The 21,808-nt window shown below is 50.8% G+C and overlaps 2 protein-coding genes and 1 non-coding gene across 13 annotated transcripts in view; 2 read left to right on the top strand and 1 right to left on the bottom strand.

Moving 5' to 3' along the window:
• The window catches only part of Med24 (mediator complex subunit 24), a 41,430-nt gene extending 24,766 nt beyond the window's left edge, over positions 1-16,664 (top strand). For 6 of the 8 annotated variants that reach the window (XM_029561785.1, XM_008829420.3, XM_029561784.1 and 3 more), the window contains 24 exons: positions 428-466; positions 807-880; positions 1,240-1,472; positions 1,615-1,671; positions 3,002-3,113; positions 3,248-3,398; positions 3,681-3,794; positions 4,298-4,345; positions 4,673-4,755; positions 4,985-5,071; positions 6,509-6,614; positions 7,123-7,265; positions 8,021-8,058; positions 8,532-8,614; positions 8,968-9,146; positions 9,262-9,361; positions 9,681-9,856; positions 12,609-12,873; positions 13,153-13,334; positions 13,557-13,647; positions 13,997-14,096; positions 15,520-15,600; positions 15,904-16,052; positions 16,179-16,664. In XM_029561785.1, coding sequence (XP_029417645.1) covers positions 428-466; positions 807-880; positions 1,240-1,472; positions 1,615-1,671; positions 3,002-3,113; positions 3,248-3,398; positions 3,681-3,794; positions 4,298-4,345; positions 4,673-4,755; positions 4,985-5,071; positions 6,509-6,614; positions 7,123-7,265; positions 8,021-8,058; positions 8,532-8,614; positions 8,968-9,146; positions 9,262-9,361; positions 9,681-9,856; positions 12,609-12,873; positions 13,153-13,334; positions 13,557-13,647; positions 13,997-14,096; positions 15,520-15,600; positions 15,904-16,052; positions 16,179-16,295 — 2,808 coding nt within the window. In that variant the 3' untranslated portion in view covers positions 16,296-16,664. Of the gene's footprint in view, positions 1-427; positions 467-806; positions 881-1,239; positions 1,473-1,614; positions 1,672-3,001; positions 3,114-3,247; positions 3,399-3,680; positions 3,795-4,297; positions 4,346-4,672; positions 4,756-4,984; positions 5,072-6,508; positions 6,615-7,122; positions 7,266-8,020; positions 8,059-8,531; positions 8,615-8,967; positions 9,147-9,261; positions 9,362-9,680; positions 9,857-12,608; positions 12,874-13,152; positions 13,335-13,556; positions 13,648-13,996; positions 14,097-15,519; positions 15,601-15,903; positions 16,053-16,178 lie in introns of those variants that run through there. The other 2 variants (XR_003848904.1, XM_008829421.3) reach the window with 2 other exon arrangements.
• On the top strand, positions 8,252-8,355 carry LOC115069657. Its single transcript, XR_003848905.1, has one exon. It is a non-coding gene; the product is annotated as a small nucleolar RNA SNORD124 (small nucleolar RNA).
• Positions 16,665-18,521: 1,857 nt separating the features above from the next.
• On the bottom strand, positions 18,522-20,014 carry Csf3 (colony stimulating factor 3). 4 transcript variants are annotated; one of them, XM_008829416.1, is made up of 5 exons: positions 19,975-20,014; positions 19,697-19,887; positions 19,263-19,370; positions 19,005-19,151; positions 18,522-18,686 (listed from the first exon to the last, which is right to left on the bottom strand). In XM_008829416.1, exons 1-5 carry the CDS (start codon positions 20,012-20,014, stop codon positions 18,522-18,524), a joined length of 651 nt encoding a protein of 216 aa, XP_008827638.1. The 4 variants fall into 4 exon arrangements, with proteins under 4 accessions (XP_008827638.1, XP_008827639.1, XP_008827640.1 ...); XM_008829417.1 differs by having other exon boundaries at positions 19,718-19,887; XM_008829418.1 differs by lacking the exon at positions 19,263-19,370 and having other exon boundaries at positions 19,005-19,149; positions 19,707-19,887.
• Positions 20,015-21,808: the final 1,794 nt, after the last annotated feature.

Here is a 21,808-nt window from a genome sequence, read left to right as displayed (position 1 = left end):
GAAGAAGTCATTGGGCTCCCTGGAACTGGAGTTACAGATGGTTGTTAGCCACCATGTGGGTACTGGGATATGGACCCAGGTCTTCTCCAAGAACAACCAGTGCTCTTAACTGCTGAGCCATCTCTCCAGCCCCATGTCTCTTTTTTTACAATTTTTTTTTTTTTAAATTTTGTGACAGGGTCTCCCTGTAGGTCCAGCTGACCTGGAACTCACAATGTAGACCAGGCTGGCCTTGAACTCACGGAGATCCTCCTGCCTCTGCCTCCTGAGTGCTGGGATTAAAGGCATGTGCTACCACACTCGGCTATTATATGTCTTTTAATGAGCTGACAAGGCAGCCTCAGGCTGCAGCAATTTCAACATCAGCATTTGCCTTTCTTAGTAGGAGATGGCTTGTCTGAATGTTATATATCTTGCTTCCTTCTAGATGGTGTCCTATTCCTCTGTCCTCACAGCTATCAGTAAGGTATGACCATGGCCACTCACAAGCTGGTGGTGGGGTGAAGGGAGAGGACAGAGGTAAGGTAGTGACAGATAAGGACTACTTCCTTGGCCACTCTGGTCATGTGTCCCCTGAGTCTGGACCGGTAGCACCTGATGCCTTTTGGCTGGCATTGCAGACTTTTCCCAGGAGTGGAGATGGGGGATATTCTGGGAATTAGGAAGCCATTTCCATACAGAGAGGAGAGACTGAGTCTGCAGCCTGAGGGAAGAAAGAGAAGTAGCAGCCCTGTATGTCCCACCTCCTGCATGAGAGCCCAGGTTGAGGAGGGCAGTGCTGGAGCCTCTCTACTCTTCTTCCACAGTTTGATGACTTTTCCCGGGACCTGTGTGTCCAGGCTTTGCTGGACGTCATGGACATGTTTTGTGACCGACTTAGGTAAGAGCTGAGTGAGGAGGTGCTGAACATTCCGGCATTCTTTCATTGCAGAGGAAAAGCCTGTAGCCTAGAATGTAGACTAAGTCCAACTCTTTGGGTTCCCACATTTTTTTCTGTCTGCCTGCCCATCCTGATCTTTTCTCTTTATTCCCTTAGGAGAAAATGCCTCTTCTCTACTTGGAAGAGCATTTTTGAAATCTTGTCTGGTAGAAGCTGACTGGACTAGGTGTCTTACCCAGGACACTGCCAGCTTTCCAGCTCTGTTCCCTAGTAGGGGAGTGTCAGAGACTCTGGGGGAACATTAGTGTGGGTCGGATTTCAGCCTTTGGAATAGAGACAAATTTTCAACCTCCCTGTAGCTGCCACGGCAAAGCAGAGGAATGCATTGGGCTCTGCCGAGCGCTTCTCAGCGCCCTCCACTGGCTGCTGCGCTGTACAGCAGCCTCTGCAGAGCGGCTCCAAGAAGGACTGGAAGCCAGCACATCGGCCACTGGGGAGAAGCAGCTTGCTTTATGCTTGCGGTGTCTAGAGAAGACCCTGAGCAGCACCAAGAACCGGGCCCTGCTGCACATCGCCAAACTAGAGGAGGCCTGTATGTCCCTAATTCCCGGAGCCCTGCCTGCTGCTGCTTCTGTAGCTGGTCCTTTGATTGAGAGGGGAGAGGCAGGGTGCCATCCCACTTCTTTCCAGAAGGATCCGAAATCATCCCACTTCCTTTTTTCTCTCCCCATAAGCATTGCATACATCCCAGGGACTTGGGCAGGGTGGCACCCGAGCCAATCAACTAACAGGTATTTACTGAGCATTCTCATATGCCCAGCACTGTGCCAGGTTCTGGGGGTGGGGGAGGGGGGCTTCTGAAGGAGCATGTGGCAGGGTCCCTGCCCTCAGCAAGCTTGCAGACTAGCGGGGAGCAAGACTAGAACGCCATATACCTGGAGGAGATAGAGAACAAGACAAGCTCCTCATCTGTTCTTGTTTGTCTCCATGTTGCTCATCGTCTGGAAGCAAATGACTCGAATTTGAATGTGACCTGAAACATCCCTTTAAACTCCGAGCCTGTCTTTCAGGCCTATGTGCCATCTACCTCTTAAGTCAAGTTCCAGTGATAGATATTGAAAGCATCCAGAGCCTGAGAACAGACAAGATCTTTGGGAGGGAAGTCTTCCTCTAGTGGAGTCCTGAGGCTACAGTCTTTCTTGAGCCACAGTGGCCGGAGCCATGTAGGGAGCTCTTGTTTTCCAGTGGCAAGAGTGCTAGAGTGGGTGGCTCCCAAGCCTTTGGGGCTCATTTGGAGAACTTGGTAGAGGATTAGTCTATTACTTCTCCAAGTTTTATTGTCTGAGAAAAGTCCATAAAGTTAATGATCACGATGTCAAAATGAACTATTTTGAAAGTTTTTCAATGCTTCTTTTGCTTTTTTTGGTGCTGGCAGTTTCTTACCTTCCTTAAGCACTTGATAAATGTTTATTGGTTAAAAAGTAGATGAATACTTGATTTTAATGGTCTTACCTGTTTTTTTTCTGTTGTGCTACATGGAAGTTAATGGACGAGCTGGTGCCATCATTTATCATTTGACCATCCTGAACTGTAGCTAGGATAAGTGACTTATAATTAAGCACTAAGTATGTGCTGTAGACCATGAATGCGGGCATTTAGGAGAGAGACTGGTGGGTTAGACCAGTTGGGCAAGCTGTTGAAAGAGCAGAGGCTATGTCGGCAAGGTGTTTAGGGGCCAGCTTGCCTAGAGGGGAAGCAATTGCTGCTATGCAGCTGGCCCACTCCAGAAGTGGTTTGTGCCCCTGTCCCTGTCCAGTCACTGGGCTCTAGTCTTCCTGTGCTTCTCTCCCATTGCCTGTGTGTGCCTGCCTAGTCTCTAGTCAGTGGTGTGCAGTCCCTGGAGGTCAGGCCGTTGGGAATGGTTTCTAGGGGCTCTGGCCCTGGTGCCAACTTCCCTTCTAGAAACAGTGCATGCTGCCCTCAGGGCCCTGGCCTTCACATCATCCTCAGAGAAAGCCTTGTGGTTTTGTGGGCCCAGGGGGTGCCACGGTCAAGGAGTTTGGGGCCATGCCTACCTCTCCTCTTTCCCAGTGTGTTTCTGCCTTTCTTTTTCTCCACCAGCCTCCTGGACTGCCATTGAGCATTCCATCTTGAAGCTTGGGGAGATCCTGGCTAATCTCAGCAACCCCCAGCTCCGGAGCCAGGCTGAGCAGTGCAGCACACTCATCAGGAGGTCAGGCTTCCTGGGGGAAGTGGTGAAGGGAGACAGAGGATGTGCCCTAAGTTGTGGGAAGATGGGGTACCAGGTCTCTCTCCTCTGCTCTCACTTCAGTTCTCAACACTGTCCCTGTACACCTGTCCCCTCAGCATCCCCACCATGCTCTCTGTGCACTCAGAGCAGCTGCACAAGACTGGCTTCCCCACTGTCCATGCACTGGTCTTACTTGAGGGTACCATGAACCTGACGGGGGAGATGCAGCCCCTGGTGGAGCAGCTGATGATGGTGAAGCGCATGCAGGTGGGTAGGGCCAAGTAGCTCTCCCTTTCCCTGGTGGGCTGGTCATTTGAGGGGAGGAGTCTTGAACTTCTTGACAGGAGTAGGTTTTTTTCTTGATCCCTTGGTGGAAAATGGATGCCAGTCACGCATAGTTCTGTCATTTGACCTCCCAGTCCTGGTTCTGTGCACTAGAGCTGGGACCCTGCTGTGTAGTCACAGACTCAGCATGGTCTCTTGAGCCTACAGAAAGATGAAGGGATCTGGGCAGCAACTTGTTATGCCTCACCCTTGGATTTCCCACAGCATATCCCCACCCCACTTTTTGTCCTGGAAATCTGGAAGGCTTGCTTTGTGGGACTCATCGAGTCTCCCGAGGGTACACAGGAGCTGAAGTGGACAGCTTTTACCTACCTTAAGGTACCTGGGGACATGGGAGCAGCAAAGAGCCAATCTAGGGACACCCCTGAAGAGAAGCAGCATCAATGCTGGACCTTTGCCCTGTGTGTCCCCCTCCTACCAGTGAGTCCTACCCACTGAGTCTCCAACACCAGTTCCAGTTGATCCTTTTTTCTTAGTTTTAGGCTGGTTTAGCTACTTGTGCGTTCTGCTGTTTCTTACCATGAGCTCATCTTCAGCCAGATTAGTTCAGGGCAGCTAAGGGAACCAGGGAAAGTGGCCCTGTTCCCTCTGAATTGGGGTTCCAATTTAGCCCTTAGGATTTCCTTGTTGAATCAGCAGAAATAAGAGCCCCCCCCCCCATGTCCTGTAGGTTGAGGGGTATCAGGTGCTTAGGTACCCATGAGTTTACGATTAAGAGTGTTCCTGTCTCTGTGCCCATAGCAGGGAATGGGGAGTCTTCCATGGTAGGTGAAAGGGAAAAGAAATTGATTTTCCTGTTTTCCATCTTCCTCGTTCCCTAGATTCCACAGGTTTTGGTGAAGTTGAAAAAATACTCTCACGGGGACAAGGTGAGTTGGAGAATGAGAGGAGGGGCATGGGAACAGGTAAGGAGAAGCAAGGACAAGGGTGGGTTTCCTTGGGTCGCAGCTAGGTAGTAGTGTGTTCTTGTGTCCAGAGGAAGGCTGTACATTTGTATACCTGTGTGCTTCCTAGAACATGCACAGGGATCCAGATGGTATGCTCAGGCTGATTCCCCTCCCAAGCCCCAGCAGGCAAGATGACCTACAATGATTCACCCAGGATGGCCATGTAGAGAGCAGTAGTGCCTCAAACATCTCCCTGCCCTTGCTAGTGGGGGACCTAGATCCCAGGTGGAATTTTCTGATTCTTTGTAGGACTTCACTGAGGATGTCAACTGTGCTTTTGAGTTCTTGCTGAAGCTCACACCTTTGTTGGACAAAGCTGACCAGCGCTGCAAGTATGAGTTCCCCTATTCGCTTTTGTTTTACTGGAACTCACTGTGCCAGATGAGCTTCGGGGGACTCTGGCTCCTTGTTTTTGCCAAGTACCCAGAGCCCCTCTGCCTTCCTTTGGGCACTTCTCTTTTCTTTACCCTAAAGGAGGGAAGGGACTGAGTAGGAACCACTTGCCCCATCCTCAGACCCCAGCTCTCTGCCCACTTCCCTCATCCTTGTTTTTCTTCACAGCTGTGACTGCACAAACTTCCTCCTCCAGGAGTGTAACAAGCAGGGGCTTCTGTCTGAAGCCAATTTTGCCAACCTTGTTGCCAAACGGTATGTGTGAGCCCACTTGGACTGCCTTAGGGGCCCTTGATCTCCCTCCCTCTTTCCTGCTATACTGGCTTCTGGTACCTTTCCTTTCTTCTTTGAAGTCTGTGTTGCAAGTGACTGGGACAATGCCTTGGAGTCCAGGGAGCAGGGGTGAAAAGAAGCCACTGATTTGATCAGAATTTTACAAAACTCTTTGTTGCTGGTCTCTAACTTACCCTCCTTTATGATCAAAGAAAAAAGAAAGTTTTTTTTAAATATTTATTTATTATTTTTATTTTATGTATATGAGTGTATTGCCTGCATGTAGCTAAGTGCACCTGTGTCATGCAATGTTCTTGGAGGACAGAAGAGGCCATCAGAGCCCCTGGAACTAGAGTTACAGACAGTTGTTAGCTGCTATGTGGGTGCTGGAATTCAAATCTGGGTCTTCTGCAAGAACAACCAGTGTTTTTAACTGCTGAGCCATCTCTCCAGCCCCAGAAAAAAAAGAAAAAGTTCTTAATCTTCCTTTAAAATATTTTACTTACTGTTTTTTCTTTTTTTTTTTTTTTTTTTTTTTTTTTTTTGGTCTTTTTGAGACAGGGTCTCCCTGCAGCCCCAGCTGTCCTGGAACTTACTATGTGGACCAGGCTGGCCTTGAACTCACAGAGATCCGCCTGCCTCTGCCTCTGCCTCCAAAGTGCTGGTATTAAAGGCTTGCGCCACCATGCCTGGCCCCTATTAATTGTTTTTATTTTATGTGTATGCGTGTATTGCCTGCATGTAGGTAAGTGCACCCATGTTGTGCAATGCCTGCAGAGGACAGAAGAGGCCGTTGGATCCCCTGGAACTGGAGTTGTGGACAGTTGTTAGCTGCCATGTGCGTGCGTGTGTGCTGGAATTCGAACTCAGGTCTTCTGCAAAAACAGCCAGTGTTCTTAACCTCTGAGCCATCTCTCCAGCCTCTTAAATCTTCCTTTAATCTGAAATGAACTTTCAGAATAGATGTAATAACTAATGAGAAGTTGAATTATTGCAATATTGAATACACTTTTATCCATAAACATCATCCCAACTCTGAAGATTCCTTCTTTTGGCCATGCTGGGGATCATACCTAGTGTGTAATGTAATGCATGTGAGGCAAGCACTCTGCTACTGAGTTGCATTTCCAGTCTTTGAAGTTTCCTATCTGCTTCCCACCTGCTCTACCTCTTGTTTCTGGAGTTGGATTAGAGAATGTGTCAAGAAATTTTCTTAGCCAGGTATGATGGCTCATACCTGTCATCCCAGCATTTGAGAGGCTGAGGCAGGAGGATTGCTTTTGGTTCATGGCCAGCCTGGGGTACATAGTGAGTTCAAGCTATAGTATGAGACCTGTCACACACACACACACACACGCACGCATGCACACACACACACAAATCTCTATTTCTGCTTTCTTCTCTGGGTTATGACCATAGCACAGCAGATCGGGACCCCCAGCTAAAATCATCAGAAAATGCCAACATTCAGCCCAATCCTGGACTAATCCTTCGGGCAGAGCCCACTGTCACAAACATCCTCAAGGTGAGTGCACCTTGCCACTAAAGACTTCCTTTCTTGCTTTTGGTTTTACTCTGCTTCCAGATAAATACAGATAAATACAGGCCCTCTAGTGAGGGCCCACACACCTCTCTGATCTCTGACTTCTGTGCATAGCTGTTTGGGAGTGGAGCAGGGTGGAAGGCAAGGGTAGCTACCACTGACAGCTGACATTAGTTTCCCTTCCCGTGTCCTAGGCACTGAACTAGGTGCCTTCACAGATACCACCTCCTGAAGACAGAAGAGAAGCTCCCAACCAGATTGTCACCCACACCTGTCATGCCAGTGTAGTTGAACACAAAGGCTCACAGAGCAAGGATAGTTTTCATCAATGATCTTCCAGATTACAGCCAGAAAGTCAGATTAAATTTCAGGGTACAGTGTACCAATTAATGGAGACATGCAGAGAGAAAATGTGTGGCTAGGCTGTATCAGGGGGCGGGGGGCCGGTCTTCAGTATTTTTCAGGACTTGATTTTCTGTCCTGTCCCCAGACGATGGATGCAGACCACTCCAAGTCTCCAGAGGGGCTGCTGGGGGTCCTTGGACACATGTTGTCTGGAAAGAGCCTGGATTTGCTGCTGGCTGCTGCGGCTGCCACTGGGAAACTTAAATCCTTCGCCCGGAAATTCATCAAGTGAGAACTGCAGCCCTGACGTGGAAGGGGAGGTCATGTCTGAAGGGAGAGGGTAGCAGAGTAGGATCAAGGCGCCTGGCTCTGGGTCTTCCTTGAGATGCATGACCCAGGGTGGAGCATCCTAACTAGAGACCTTGGCAGAAGAGCTGGTTCTCTTGACCCAAGAGCACTTTCCTCTGCAGCCGAAGATGGGAGTAAAGTTGTCCAACAAGGTGATGAGGCTTTGAGCAGTAGGCTTGGAGGGTTTCTGTTGGACCAGTTACTTATTTGTTTTTGACACAGTCTCATGTTGGCCAGGCTGAACTCAAACACACCTTGTAGCTGAGACTGGCTTTGAACTGATCCTTCCTCTACCTCCCAAGTGCTGCCAAGTTCACCTCGCGTAGTTACCAGTGAGGGCTCTTAAAGCCTATTGTCTTTTTAAGGTGACCTAGAATTTGACATATAGAGCACTGTTCCATTCTGGGAGCATTAACAGTTTTCTGCAACAGGGTCTCACTTTATATAGCCCAGGCTGGCCTCAAACACCATCTTCCTGTTTTAGCCTCTTGAGTACTGGGATGTGAGCCACCACACTCTTAATAGAAGTAATTGTTTTTATGTAATGGTAGTGTTCATTTTATGTTTAATCTGTTGTTCAAACTCTAGTGACCACTCCTCTGAACCTGTAGCCTTCCCCCAAGCCCTGCCCCATTGCCTGGCTGTTTCTCAGCTCTTGCACTGCTTGATGTCACCTGTCTCTATTCCTTCCACAGTCTGAATGAGTTCACTACCCATGGCAGTGGAGAGAGCAGTAAGTCTCTGTGCTACAGACCCCATAGGCACTGAGGAGAAAGTGGAGGGAGGGGCCACCCAGGTTCATTCTGAGGATGTGGGAACTTTTCTCCAGAGCATTGGGTAATATTGGGGAAGGGATTCCAACAAAACCACTGCTTTGCCTTTATCCTACCTGTACCGTTTAGGCTGGTTTGGGTTCTAGAAATTTTGGATTTCAAGGAAGGAATGATGTTTTCATTGAGACCCAAGAAAAGGATTCTGAGCCTCAGAGCTTTGAACAAACCACTTGGTCCCTGACCTTCCTTAAGGAAATCCTAGACTGGGATGTAGCTCAGTGACAGAGTACCTACCTAGCATGCATGAGGTTTTGAGTTCGATTCTCAGTACCGTAAAAACAAGACAAAAGAAAATCTTGACCTCTTCTGATCAAGACAGGGCTGTGGGCCCTTGCACTGGGCTGAGAAGTTGGCCTTCTTACCCCTCCCACAGCCAAAACAGCCTCAGTTCGTGCCTTGCTCTTTGACATCTCCTTCCTCATGCTGTGCCACGTGGCCCAGACCTATGGCTCAGAGGTGAGTGAGGGGAAAGCCAATAGGAGTAAGAGGCACCAGTGAGTGGGGCAAAGAAGAAGGAAACAGCCAGTGACTCCCTTACCTATTCCTTGCCCCCATTGGTCTCCCAAGTCAGCAGATTCTCTTGGCCTAGAAATTGGGCATCTCCAATGTCACTAGATTCATACTGACCACTAGGTGGCAGCACAGCTCCCTGTCTGCCTCCCTTAGATTTGTCCTTAGTTCTTGAGGCTGGGAAGGGAATGTCAATAGGGCAGGAGACTGAGACCCAGTCCCCCTTGAGCCCTGGTGAGTCCTCTGGCAGATGCCGTGCCCTCCTCACTCAGCTAGTGTCTCCATCTGGCCTTACCCAGGTGATTCTCTCTGAGTCGAGCACAGGAGAAGAGGTGCCCTTCTTTGAGACCTGGATGCAGACCTGTATGCCTGAGGAGGGCAAGATCCTGAACCCTGACCACCCCTGCTTCCGGCCTGACTCCACCAAAGTAGAGTCCTTGGTGGCCTTGCTCAACAACTCCTCGGAGATGAAACTAGTGTTAGTGGCGGGGGTCCTGATCCCAGGGTAGTGGTGGGGTCAGGCTCAAATCGCTCCCTTAAGCCCATCCATGCTCTCTGGTGGTGATGTTTCTCCTACCCGTAACCCTCTGTAGGCAAATGAAGTGGCATGAAGCCTGCCTCAGCATTTCAGCAGCCATCTTAGAAATCCTTAATGCCTGGGAGAATGGGGTTCTGGCCTTCGAGTCTATCCAGGTATCCCCACCTTTACATCAGCCTCCTCTCTTCTCTGAGATACAGAGCAAATCACTGATAGTTTGTTATTTTGCATAAACAACAAGAAATCCTTAATCAGAGATCACGTTTTGGTATTAGTCTTCCTTAGAATCATGGTCTTAGCTGTTTCCTTCCTCCTAGGTAGCTCTGAGGAGGTCAGCTTTGTGCTGCACAGATGGGGAATGTGACACAGGACTCTACCTGCTCAGTTAGCTGCCCCTAGAGGCTGGGAAAGTGATGGCCAGAGAAGGGGAGAGACTACCCAAGTCACCTCATTCCTCCCCACTGACCTCCCCAGAAAATCACTGATAATATCAAGGGAAAGGTTTGCAGCCTGGCAGTGTGCGCTGTGGCTTGGCTGGTGGCCCATGTCCGAATGCTGGGGCTGGATGAGCGTGAGAAGTCGCTGCAGATGATCCGACAGCTGGCAGGGCCGCTGTACAGTGAGAACACCCTGCAGTTCTACAATGAGAGGTCAGTGACCCAGCTGACCCTTTTCAGCCCTACAGGTATGTGGTGAGGAGTCAGCACTTCCAGGAACAAACATCCTGCCTGCTCAGTTTACCTACCCAGATAGCTGCTCACTCACCCACTTCCTCTTCCAAGTTCTGACCACCCTGCTTAGCTTTATAGATGGTGAATATTCAGGGCGGTTAGACTCTTGTTGTGTTTTTTTTTCCTTTCCCACCACTCCCTCACATTCTTATTCACACATTCATGCAACTGGCTTAGAGGATATTTGGTCTGTGTCTCTGTGCAGGGAGTATTTTAATCTAGCACCTTCTGTGTGCCAGAATGTAGACCCCAAACTTCTTTGACTTCTGTTCTCAAAGAACTCAAGTTCTAGAAAACTAGCTGTGCAAAAGAGCAAAGTGATTATCTTGCTGTGTCACTGTCGAGGAACTCTGAGCCATCTGCAGTTTTTATAGCTGCCCTACACCCAGCTGTCCTGGGTGTCCTGACCATTTCAAGCACTGGCTCTTTAGGGACTTGCAAGACCTCCCTGTGACCTCCACTGCATTGGGTTCAGTGGTGTTGGGTCATTTTCCCAACTAAATTATTTGGTTGTGTCGTTTTTGTTTTGTTTTGTTAGTTTTTTTATTTTTTTTTAAGATTTTAAAAATATTTTACAAGTTTCTTGCCTGCATGTAAGTGTACCACATGTGTTCAATGCCTGAGGAGACCAAAAGAGGGTATGGGATCCCCTGGAACTGGAGTTATGGACAGTTGTGAGCTGCCATGTGGGTGCTGGGAATCAAATCCTGGCTCTCTGCAAAAGCTGTCAGTGCTCTTCATTTGCATATTGTTTGTATAAAGCAAAATAATTTTTTTGCTTGGTCATGTGTTTGGTTATAATCTTTTCTTCTTATGTTGTCATGTAGACAATCACACCTGTTGTGAACCATGTGAGTTTTGGCCTCTTTTCCCTGTGATGACCCTTCTGACTTTCCCCTTCCTAGCTAACTCCTCTATCCCAAAGTTATTAATAGTAACAAGAAAGTAACCAACTGATGTGAACACAACATGTACCATTTAGTGAGTTGTGTGTTATAGATTTATTTATATGTCTAACTTACATTTAACTGCTTAAGATATAACAGTTGTAAAATAAAACAAATTATTTATAAGACCAAAAAAAAAAATAGTCAGTGCCCTTAACCACTGAGCCATCTCCAGCCCGTTTGGGTTTTTGTTGTTGTTGTTACTGTTTTTTCAGATAAGATCTCCCTATAGTCCCAGATGGCCTGCAACTCACTGTACAGACAAGGCTGGCCCCAATCTCACAGAGATTGCCTGCCATTGCCTCCTGAGTACTGGGATTAAATCATGTACTATCACAACTGGCTGGGTTCTTTTTTCTTTTTTTTTTTTTTTGGTCTTTTTGAGACAGGGTCTCCCCGCAGCCTCAGCTGGCCTGGAACTCACTATGTAGACCAGGCTGGCCTTGAACTCACAGAGATCTGCCTGCCTCTGCCCCCCAAGTGCTGGGACTACAGGCGTGCACCACCACGCCCAGCTCGGGGTTTTTTTTTTTTAGTGTGGCAAGAAGCACATAACAAAATTTACCATCTCAGCCATGTTTACACGCATTGTTCAGTATATGGAATCTGCTCACACTGTTGTGAAACAGATTTCCAGAAGGTTTTCATCTTACACATCTGAAATTTTATAGTCAGTAAACAATTTTCCACTTCCTTTGTCTCCAGTCCCTGGCAGCTACCATGCTACTTTCTGTTCCTATGATTTTTGGCTACCTTTAAATATTTCATATAACTAGAAGTAGGTAATATCTGTCTTTTTGTGACTGTTGTCTCAGCATAATTTCCCAATTATGAATTTCATAATTCATTCATATTTTAGCGTGTGACAGATTTCCTTCCTTTTTAAGGCTGAGTAACATTCCATTGCATGTGTATACCCATCGTGATTCTCCATCACTCGATGGGCACTTGGATTGCTTCCATCTCCTGACTCTTGTGGTGAACTGCTGTGAACATGGTCTGCTCACAAGGCAGCTGTCGAGGATGTTTTCTGAGGGAGATGTGGGAACAGCTGAGACAAAGTTTAGGGAGGGTGTGTAAAATCACAGCTGCTTTTCCCTTGCTCACGGAACGTTTGCTCTGATATCATCCATCTTAAGCACCCCATCCTGTTGGGCGAGGAGCAGTGTGAATGCTGCCGCTCCTCTGCAGGTGGGAAAGTGGCTTTAAAAGTTATGGAGCCTTCCTTGAGTTGCCAGCGTTCCAGGAACAGCTAGCATTAGACTCTGCTGCCTTCACAGATGCTCCTGAGAAGGTCCCTGGGTATGCGCATTTGCCCAGCCACTGAGGGCCGGGAAGAGTCTTGTGGTGCGGTCCAAGGGCCTCTCCTGGAAGTTACAGTTTTCTTTGGGAGGAGGCCAAGACTGGGTGGGGACCCCTCCTCCCCCGAAGCACTCAACCCAGGGGGAAGTGATTACATTTATTTATGACCCTGAGTTAGCAGGGCCCAGGGCTGGCGGGAGGGAGAAACAGAAAATCTGAATATATTGCTGGAACTGCCTAGGGAAAGAAAATCCCTGCCCTGTGCCTCTTTTAGGCTTCATGCCCAGCAGGTGAGATCCTAGTCAGGAATCGGCTCTGGGGCCGTATCCACCCCCGGCGCCAAGTGGGGCTTATAACCTGGTGATACTTCCGTAATCCAATTCTGGGGGCTGTGCCTGCATGCATCCTCCTTGCCCCTCCAGGGTGGTGATTATGAACTCAATTCTGGAACACATGTGTGCGGACGTGTTACAGCAGACAGCCACACAGATTAAATTCCCATCCACGGGCGTGGACACGATGCCCTACTGGAACCTTCTTCCCCCCAAGCGTCCCATCAAGGAGGTGCTGACAGACATCTTTGCCAAGGTGCTGGAGAAGGGCTGGGTGGACAGCCGCTCCATCCACATCCTTGACACTCTGCTGCACATGGGGGGCGTCTACTGGTTCTGCAACAACCTGATTAAGGTACTTGGGCTGGGGCGGGTGTGAGCAGCCACACAGATGGGGCAGCAGGGGCAATTTAGCTTGACCTAGCACCCTGCTAGGGTAGGCCAGGCTTCTCTGAGAGTCTGCTGGGAGCTGGGCGGCCTCCTGTGAAGACTGAGGCTGAGGGGGTCTCTCCTCAGATAGGCTGTGAAGTAGAGTTAGGGGTTGAGAAGCACCAGTGGCTGCAGGGGTGGCTGGGGTGTCAGAACCCTTGGGTCCCTGCCTACTGTGCTTCAGCAGCTGCTTGCCTTTTCTCAGGAGCTGCTGAAGGAGACTCGGAAGGAGCACACGCTGCGGGCTGTGGAGCTGCTCTACTCCATCTTCTGTCTAGACATGCAACAAGTGACCCTGGTTCTGTTGGGCCACATCCTGCCTGGCCTGCTTACTGACTCCTCCAAGTGGCATAGCCTTATGGACCCTCCTGGAACTGCACTGGCCAAGTAAGATTCTCTCCAGAGCCCTCCTGGCACCCCTACTTGAATGTCTGGCACCCATCACCCAGAGTCAGGCACCACAATCTGGTGCTGCCCCCAGAAGCTGGGCTGTGGAAGAGCTCTGCTAGGTGGGGGAGGGGTGGAGTAGGGGTTGTTATTCAGTGCAGACATACATACCTTTTTTTGGGACCCTCTAATTATGCCCCTTTTTCCTGGAACAATTGCCAGACTGGCAGTATGGTGTGCCCTGAGTTCTTACTCTTCCCACAAGGGACAGGCATCTTCCCGCCAAAAGAAGAGACACAGGGAAGACATTGAGGTAGGGCCCCTCCATTGACTTGGTCATGTGTTTATTCAGCAGACCCCTACTTGGAAAGAGGTATAGGGTATAAGGAATGGGACCCGGTCCCTGCCCTGGGGTCAGCTTATTTGCGCCTCTTTAATTGGTCAAGGTCTGACGGGCTAGTGAGTGGGCCCCAGAGTGCCCTTGGTAAGGGTCCCTTCTCACTTCTCATGCGGTGGAGGGGCGGGAAGGATCAGTGCTGGTGATGGTGACCAAGGCTGTAGGGGACACACTCTTCTCCACCCAAATTTGAACTCCAGATCTGCCCACAAAAAGCTGGAGACTTGGGAAACTGGGTGCATGACAATGACTTCCTGTCTCCCAGGATTACATCAGCCTCTTTCCTGTGGAAGACATGCAGCCGTCCAAGCTTATGCGACTCCTGAGCTCCAATGAGGATGATGCCAACATTCTGTCAAGTCCCAGTGAGCATTTGAGAGGGTCAGGGCTCCTCCTGGGACTCACCCCTCCCCTGCTCCAGGATTCCCCACCTGCAAGCAGTCTTTGCTGTCTTTGCAGGCTGTCAGACCCTGTGGTGGGAGCTTGTACCGTTCTGTCCCCTAGGAGGTGTTCTGTTGCCTGCCCCTGAAGACAGAGTTATCACTTGCTTACTCTCCCTAAAGGCAAAGCTCTCCCCCAAGGCCCCTCCTAACTTCACAGTTGTCCCTCCTGTCACCAGTGGAGAGGTGACAAGGTACCCAGTGAGTTCACTGTCTCAGCACAGCCTGTGCCTTTGAGTCACCCTCCCTACTTTCCTTTCTTCCCCAGAGACGTGCCCTGTGGCCCACCCCGCCTTCCCACGCAGAGCCCCCACCCCCACCTGATGTCATTACCGTCTTACTGCCCTCTCCTCACTGCCAGACTTCTTTCTGCCAGAAGCTCTGTGTGGCATTCAATTTTTCCTATTTCCAGGGGTTTCTCCTGAACCTAGAAGTTTATGTGGAGCCTTTTAGGGACTAGGGGACCAGCCAAATGCTCGAGCAAAGAAAAGATGTTGGGTCTGTACTTACAAACTGTGTGACCTTAGCAGGTGTGATTATTTTGGGGCTTTAAGAGAAGCAGCTTCTGGGGCTGGAGAGATGGCTCAGTGGTTAAGAACACTGACTGTTCTTGCAGAAGACCCGGGTTCGAATCCCAGCACCCACATGGCAGCTAACAACTGTCCGTAACTCCAGTTCCAGGGAATTCGACAGTCTCTCTGTCTTCCACAACATGGGTGCACTTACCTACATGCGGGCAATGCATGCATACACATAAAAATAATAAGGGGTTGGAGATTAGCTCAGTGGCAGAGCGCTTGCCTAGCAAGCACAAGGCCCTGGGTTTGGTCCTCAGCTCTGGGGAAAAAAAAAGACAAAATAACAAAAATAATAAGGGGCTGGAGAGATGGCTCGGTGGTTAAGAACACTGGTTGTTCTTGCAGAAGACCTGGGTTTGAATCCCAGCACCCACATGGTAGCTAACAACTGTCCGTAACTCTAGTTCCAGGGGATCTGACAGCCTGTTCTGACCTCTGCGGGCATTGCACGACATGGGTGCACTTACCTATGTGCAGGCAATACATGAATACACATAAAATAAAAATTAAAAAATAAAATATTAAAAAAAAAAACGTTAAGCAGCTTCAACCATTCACAGTGCCAAGATCAGTCTCTTGGCACTGTGAAGAAGGCTGGTTCTCTCTCATCTGCTTACGGTACTCTCAGTGTTCAGGCCTTTCTCTACCTCTTGGTCCAAGAATCTTCTCTGGACTCTACATGCTCCAGATACCCCTGATGGGTGGAGGATGGGTAAGGTTGCCCTGAAGAGCCATCTCTGAGCACAGCACCCCTTCTGCCTGTTCCACAGCTGACCGGTCTATGAATAGCTCCCTCTCAGCCTCCCAACTACACACAGTTAACATGAGGGACCCTCTGAACCGAGTCTTGGGTAAGTCCTGGCTGCACCTACCTGTAGGCTGAGCTGGAAGGAGCCCCTTCTGGGCAGGGCCTTGTCAGCCAGAAGGGGGTCCTCTGGGCCCCTCACCTTCTACTCAGCTTCCATCCTCCCCCGCTTCCTGCTGTCTGTCTTCAGCTCTGTGTAGCCCCTTCCTCCTGTCCTCTTCCTACACTTGCTCTCATTGGCGTCCTGGGGTGAGATGTTCTTAGTGCTTCTTCCTTTCCCATCTCAGCCCCCTCCTTCCTGAGTCTGACCTTTTCTGGAAATCTGCTGTCTTGCTTCCCCTTTGCACAGCCAACCTGTTCCTGCTCATTTCCTCCATCCTGGGCTCTCGCACTGCGGGCCCTCACACCCAGTTTGTGCAGTGGTTCATGGAGGAGTGTGTGGACTGCCTGGAGCAGGACAGCAGGGGCAGCATCCTGCAGTTCATGCCCTTCACCACAGTGAGTACCCCTGGGCAGCAGTGGACCTTGGCAGAGGTGGGGTTCAGGAGTAGCTCTCAGAAGGGAAGGGCCTTTCTTCTGGGGTGTCACACCCAGGAGCTGCAGATGTTCATCTGTCTGTGGCAGGTGTCGGAACTGGTGAAAGTGTCTGCTATGTCCAGCCCCAAGGTAGTGCTGGCCATCACGGACCTCAGCCTGCCCCTGGGTCGCCAGGTAGCTGCCAAAGCCATTGCTGCACTCTAAGGAACTTGGAGTCGCCTGGACGGGAGGGTTCCAGCCCCAGCTCTCCCAACAGGGAGTGGTGAGGATAAGCTGATGTTGGCCATGTCCGGTGGTGCAAGAACACTTTGTCATTCTGAACTCTTTCCCCACTCCTGCCCTCTGACTCTGTCACGTCTCCTGTCAGGTCTCCCAGTTCCTCCTGTGATCTCTGTTCTACCAGTACCCAAAAAGTGTAAACAGCTCTAATGGCTGCCCCAGTTCTAGAGGTCACCATAGTCCCAGAGAGAGATTTTATAGCCCCGCAATGTATATATAAGTATATTTTTATAACTTACGAGGGGAGTTTTCCTCAGTTCATTTATAAATAAAGATCTCTGGGAATCCAGTGACTATCAGTGCTGTCAATGTGCTGCCTGGATGGGGACAGTGTCTTTCCCTGCAGCTCCTTGGGCTGTGCACAAAGCACAGCCCTGTGGTGGAAGGGAGAGGAGGTGCAGAAGCAGGGCTCATCATTCACGGATCCCACTGGAGTGGTGAAGAGTCAGCACACACCCCCACAGCCCCCCACCCGCATTAAAAGGGAGTACTGGAAAAGGCCCCACAGTGCTGGGGCAAGATGTCCTGCTCTTCAGTCACACCCCACCCAGTCTGACCCAGAGTTCACAGTCTGTTCCCTCCAGAAGAGGGTTGAAGGATGAGGGTGGGAACTCTGACTTCTACATACTCTCCAAGCCCTGTTGAGGGTCGAGGCCCTCTGAGTCTGTGGGAAGGACAGTGGTGGTGAGGTGTTGCAGGGCCAAGTATGGAGAGGGCTGTCAAGAAGGTAGCTAGGTTGGCCTAGCTGAGTATCCCCAAACCATAGGGATCCTGCAGCTGGAGGTGTGATGTCACCTGCTCTCTGCGGCCATGTCCTGACCCTCTGAGGCCTCTTCAGCCTAGGAGCTGAGGCAGACAGAAGTGCCCCTTGAATGATGGGTGGAGGCAGAGCTTGCTATAGGAGACAGCCAAGCCTGGAAACTTGAGTTTTGACCCAAATGATCTCCTCAGACTCAGCTTCCTGACTGTAAAAGACATGGCATCATTCTGTGCAATGGGTAGCTTTGTGGAGGGCTGTTCATGGTGGGTGATGAAGGGCCCAGCCCTGTGCACATACTCAGTGTGCCTGGCTGCAGTCCAGCCTGTCCCAACTCCATGCCCCCTCTCTCCACTCTCATGATTCATCTGCCTTCTGCCTTCCCCAAGAAACTGGCAGTACCAGGTGATAGGTGCTAAGGGCGAGCTAGAGCACCCTTCCTTCTTGCACCTCCTCTTCTGCCTCTGGGCTCTCCTGCCATTCAATAGTCCCCGGCCAGGCATCAGTCAGAATCAAGGAGAAAGAACACTTACTGGAGACAAACACTTTATTATCCTCAAGCTTGGTTACAGTGAGCAAGTGGGGGCCTGGGGGAGGGTAAACAGATGGGAGTCCTTCCATGCCATACCCTCTCCGCATGATCCCTCCTGCCTTTCCCCCCCATACTCCCAGTCCCAGCCCAGCAAGGCCCTAAAAAAGAATCCTGGCCTTGGTGCCTGAGCTCCTTGTGCTGGGAGTCAGAGCAAGTCCTCCAAAATCAGAATACTGTCTCCAGCAAATTCCAGGGCCAAGTTTTCCAGCTCTAACTGCCTCTCCTTCCTCAAGGGGCTTAGTTCCCATGGGGGACAGAGAAGAGACACAAGGGGACCTGTGACCTCAGGGCTTAGTTCCCATGGGGGACAGAGAAGAGACACAAGGGGACCTGTGACCTCAGGGCTTAGTTCCCATGGGGGACAGAGAAGAGACACAAGGGGACCTGTGACCTCACTGGCCAGAGCAAGGGACGCAAGGACTCAGTTGGGGAACGCTGCTGTTTAAATATTAAACAGGGATATTTTGTCTCCCACATGGGAGACCTCCTGATGCTCCCTGGGCCCTGAAGTAGGTACCTTAGGGTGGGGGGTTCACTGTGGTTCTTCGGGTGCCACCTCAGAGCTGGGTCCGGGAGCAGCCTCAGGAATCAATACTTGGTATTTACCTAAGTCCCTCCTGCCCCAGGGACAGGAGGATAGGAGCTTTTTCTCACTGCTACAGGCAGGAGAACAAAACTCGGAGGTGGAGGGAAGGATCTAGAAGTCTGGGGCTCCGTTTTCTCTTCCCTGTCTTTAAATAGTAGACTTAAATAAGCATAAATATTAAATAGAGATAAATATACTCTCTGGGAAGGGCATTGCTCAGGGCTGGGCGAAGTGACGCAGAGCACGGTAGGCCATCCCCAGGAAGTCCTGCAGGTGGGAGGTGGCCAGGACACCTCCTGCCCGGCGCTGGAAAGCAGAAGCAAAGGTTGGCATGGTGTTTTGGGTAGGCTGCACGGCAGGGGCCACCCCTAAGTTTTCCATCTGTGGGAGGAAGAGAAGGTCAGGGATCAGGCCTTATTGCAGGTGAGGAGGGAGTGCTGGGACTTGGTGAGCTGGCCTATGGGTGCTCATCATTAACTCGAATGGGAACTGAGACTCCAACCTGTCTGTTTCCATGCTTGAGATCTGACTCCCTCAGTTAGGGGACCATAGAAAGACCAGTAGCAGGAGGAGTAGATGGGAAGGCAGCTCCCCATACACAGGCCTCTGAAATACAGCGGGTTTCCAGGGCGCCCAGGTGCACTGGCATGGCCCTGTCCTGACCCTTACTTACCACTTGCCCCTCATGAGGAGACTCACCTGCTGCCAGATGGTGGTGGCAAAGTTGGTAACATCCAGCTGCAGCATGTCCAAGGTGAGGGCTAGCTCAGGGGAAATCCCTGCCAGAGCCTGCAGGAGGCCCTTGTAGAGAAGGAGTCCACTGTGGAGTTGTCTCAGGCAGCTCCTCTGGGGACAGTAGGAAGGTTAGTTGTGTGAGATGGGACACCTCCCAGGCACCCAAGTATGAGGGTATAGTCCCTCCTCCTCTTCCTCCTGAGTCCTCCTCCAAACACTCACCAGCTGCAGGGCCTGGCTGGAACAGCTGCTCAGGGGAGCCTGTGGGATGCCCAGGGAGTGACCAAGCAGTGCCAGCTCCTCAGGGTGGCACAGCTTGTAGGTGGCACACTGCAGATGGAAGGATGCTGAGGGGCACGCCCTTGGGGCAGGCTACCTTTCCTTCCCGAGTCCTTCCATTTCTGTCCACCTGGCTTCTCAGCCCCCCACCTTCCTGGTGGACCCCCCCACCAGAGGGTCCCACCTCTTTCTTTTCTTCCATGTCTCCTTCCTGCTCCCTGTGCCCTTCCTCAATGTTCTGTTGTTCTATGGGTAGAACCCAGGCCCTTGTGCATGTAGGCAAACACTGCTCTGTGCTGTACCCGTGGCCTGCCCCTGCCCGTTTGCTCTCACCCTTCCCTGCTCCCCCAGCCCTCTTTAGTGTCTTTCTTCCACACCCTCTGCCGCCTCTTACTCACCAGCTGCTCCAGCAGCACCTCGTCTTTGGCCTGGATCTTCCTCACTTGTTCTAAGGACTTGAGTAGGAAGCTCTTGGGTAGGGGCAGGGGTGGTGGCACAGAACTGGCAGAGACCAGGGGAATGGTCTGCACCATCCAGAGAATACTGTGCCACAGCAGCAGCTGCAGGGCTGGGAGTAGACAGACAGGGCTCAGGAGACCTTGCCACTCCAGCCTCCTTCCCTCCCACACCCAGGGCAGGTAACCCGGACACTCACTGATCAGCTTCATGTGGCTCTGGGCAGAAGGTTGTGCCATGGGTCCTGGATGATCTGGGCTGTAGCTCTGGGCTCTCTCAGGGCCCAGCTCCAGGGGGCCTTTATACATAACCCCATGGAGGCCTGGGAGGAAATTACCTGGGGCTGGGGCAACTCAGGCTTAGTAATAACTTCCTAGGATTTATGCAAATTTGGTGCCCAGGACAATGCAGAGGGTTGGGACAAAAAGCTGTTTGCGAAAGTTTGTGAAATTGTGGAATCTCTGATCCTTCTTTTGACGTCTTGTCCCCTCAAATTCTCTTCCTCCCCTCCAGCCACACCCAAGCCTAAATTGCTCCAGGGTGTATGATTTTGAACAGTCCAGGAAGGCTGAACTAACTGCTGTTGAGGCCCTGGAAGCTGCCGCCGGCCTCTCCTCCAGTAAGACCTCCATGTCTTAGGTCAAGGTTGCTCCCTCTCTCCCTGTGGCAGGCAGGCTGGGCAGCCCCTTTTGCCCCTCTCTGTGATTCTCTAGCCACCTCTACCCTAGGCAAACTTTCTGAGAGAGGAAGAAGGACTTGGCTGTCATTCTTACCCATAAACTCAGAAGAGATTACCTCCTGCAGGGTCAGGGGGCCCAACATAGGACATTGGGGTCTTGCCTTCTGTGCTTACCCCACACTTGACTAGAGATGAGCTGTTTCAGCATTCAGGCTATCCTGTCCCAGGCTGATTAGCTGGGAACTCCCCTATACCCCCCACTATGACTCATTCCTTTAAGCCCCCAGATCCCGGCAGAGAGGCCAGAAAGGCCAGAGGAAACCGGATGTCTGTTTTGAATGAATCAAGACCCGTTGGGGCCCTCTGCTCACCTGACCTTGGCCTTCTGCTTTCCTACATACTCACCCTGGCACACTACCCTACCACAGCAGAATCCTGGGGCTCTGGAGTCAGGGACTGGGACATGTGGCATTCCTGAGATCACTGCTGTAGCTAGCAGTGTGAGCTGGCCTGAGTGGATGCAGGCTGGGTAATAAAGGAAAAATAGCATCTCCAGGCCCAGAGCTCTGTCTGGTGTTAGCACTGGAGGTAAAAGTTCTTCCACCCCTGTTAACTGAGCCATGCCTGGGAAATGCCTTGCCCAAGGTCATGAATAGCCAATTTGGAGTACCATCCCAGCCTCTGACTCAGTTCCAACAGTGTTTTACTACCTAAGGGGTGACTTCCCTTGCCTGACTGACTGTACCTCAAGCTGTCACTTTCTAAACTATTTTATTCCTACCCTTTGGGCCAAGGAACATAGACATCTCTGGATGCCTAGTGCATCGCTGACTAGGCAAGACTGTCTCTGGGGTTGGGGTGCCCTCTGGTGGCCATAGCTGTCATGGACCTCACCTGTCTGCCTTCAGGTCCCCTTGGTGCCCCATGCTCCATTTCAGAAAGAGGAGCATGGGGCACCAGGGAGGGCAGGACCCAGACAGAGATTTGCATTCCTTTTTTAAAAATTAAAAATTTTTCATTATTTTTATTTTACATATATGAGTGTATTACCTGCATGCAAGTGTATCCATATTATGCAATGACCAGGGAGGCCAGAAGAGAGCATTTGATCCCCTGGAACTGGAGTTATGGACAGTTGTTAGCTGCCATGTGGGTGCCTGGAACTGAACCCAGGTCCTCTGCAAGAGCAGCTAGTGCTCTTTTTCTGTTGTTCTTTTTGAGACAGGGTCTCCCTGTAACCCCTGCTGGCCTGGAGCTCACAGAGATCCACCTGCCTCTGCCTCCTGAGTGCTGGGATTAAAGGCATGGGTCACCACACCTGGTTTAGCAGCTAGTGTTCTAACCACGGAGCCAT

This window comes from Nannospalax galili, unplaced genomic scaffold (genome assembly GCF_000622305.1).
Source record: "Nannospalax galili isolate Female #2095 unplaced genomic scaffold, S.galili_v1.0 scaffold1274, whole genome shotgun sequence".
NCBI classification, from domain to species: domain Eukaryota; kingdom Metazoa; phylum Chordata; class Mammalia; order Rodentia; family Spalacidae; genus Nannospalax; species Nannospalax galili.
This window is presented reverse-complemented; position numbering and strand designations above follow the sequence as displayed.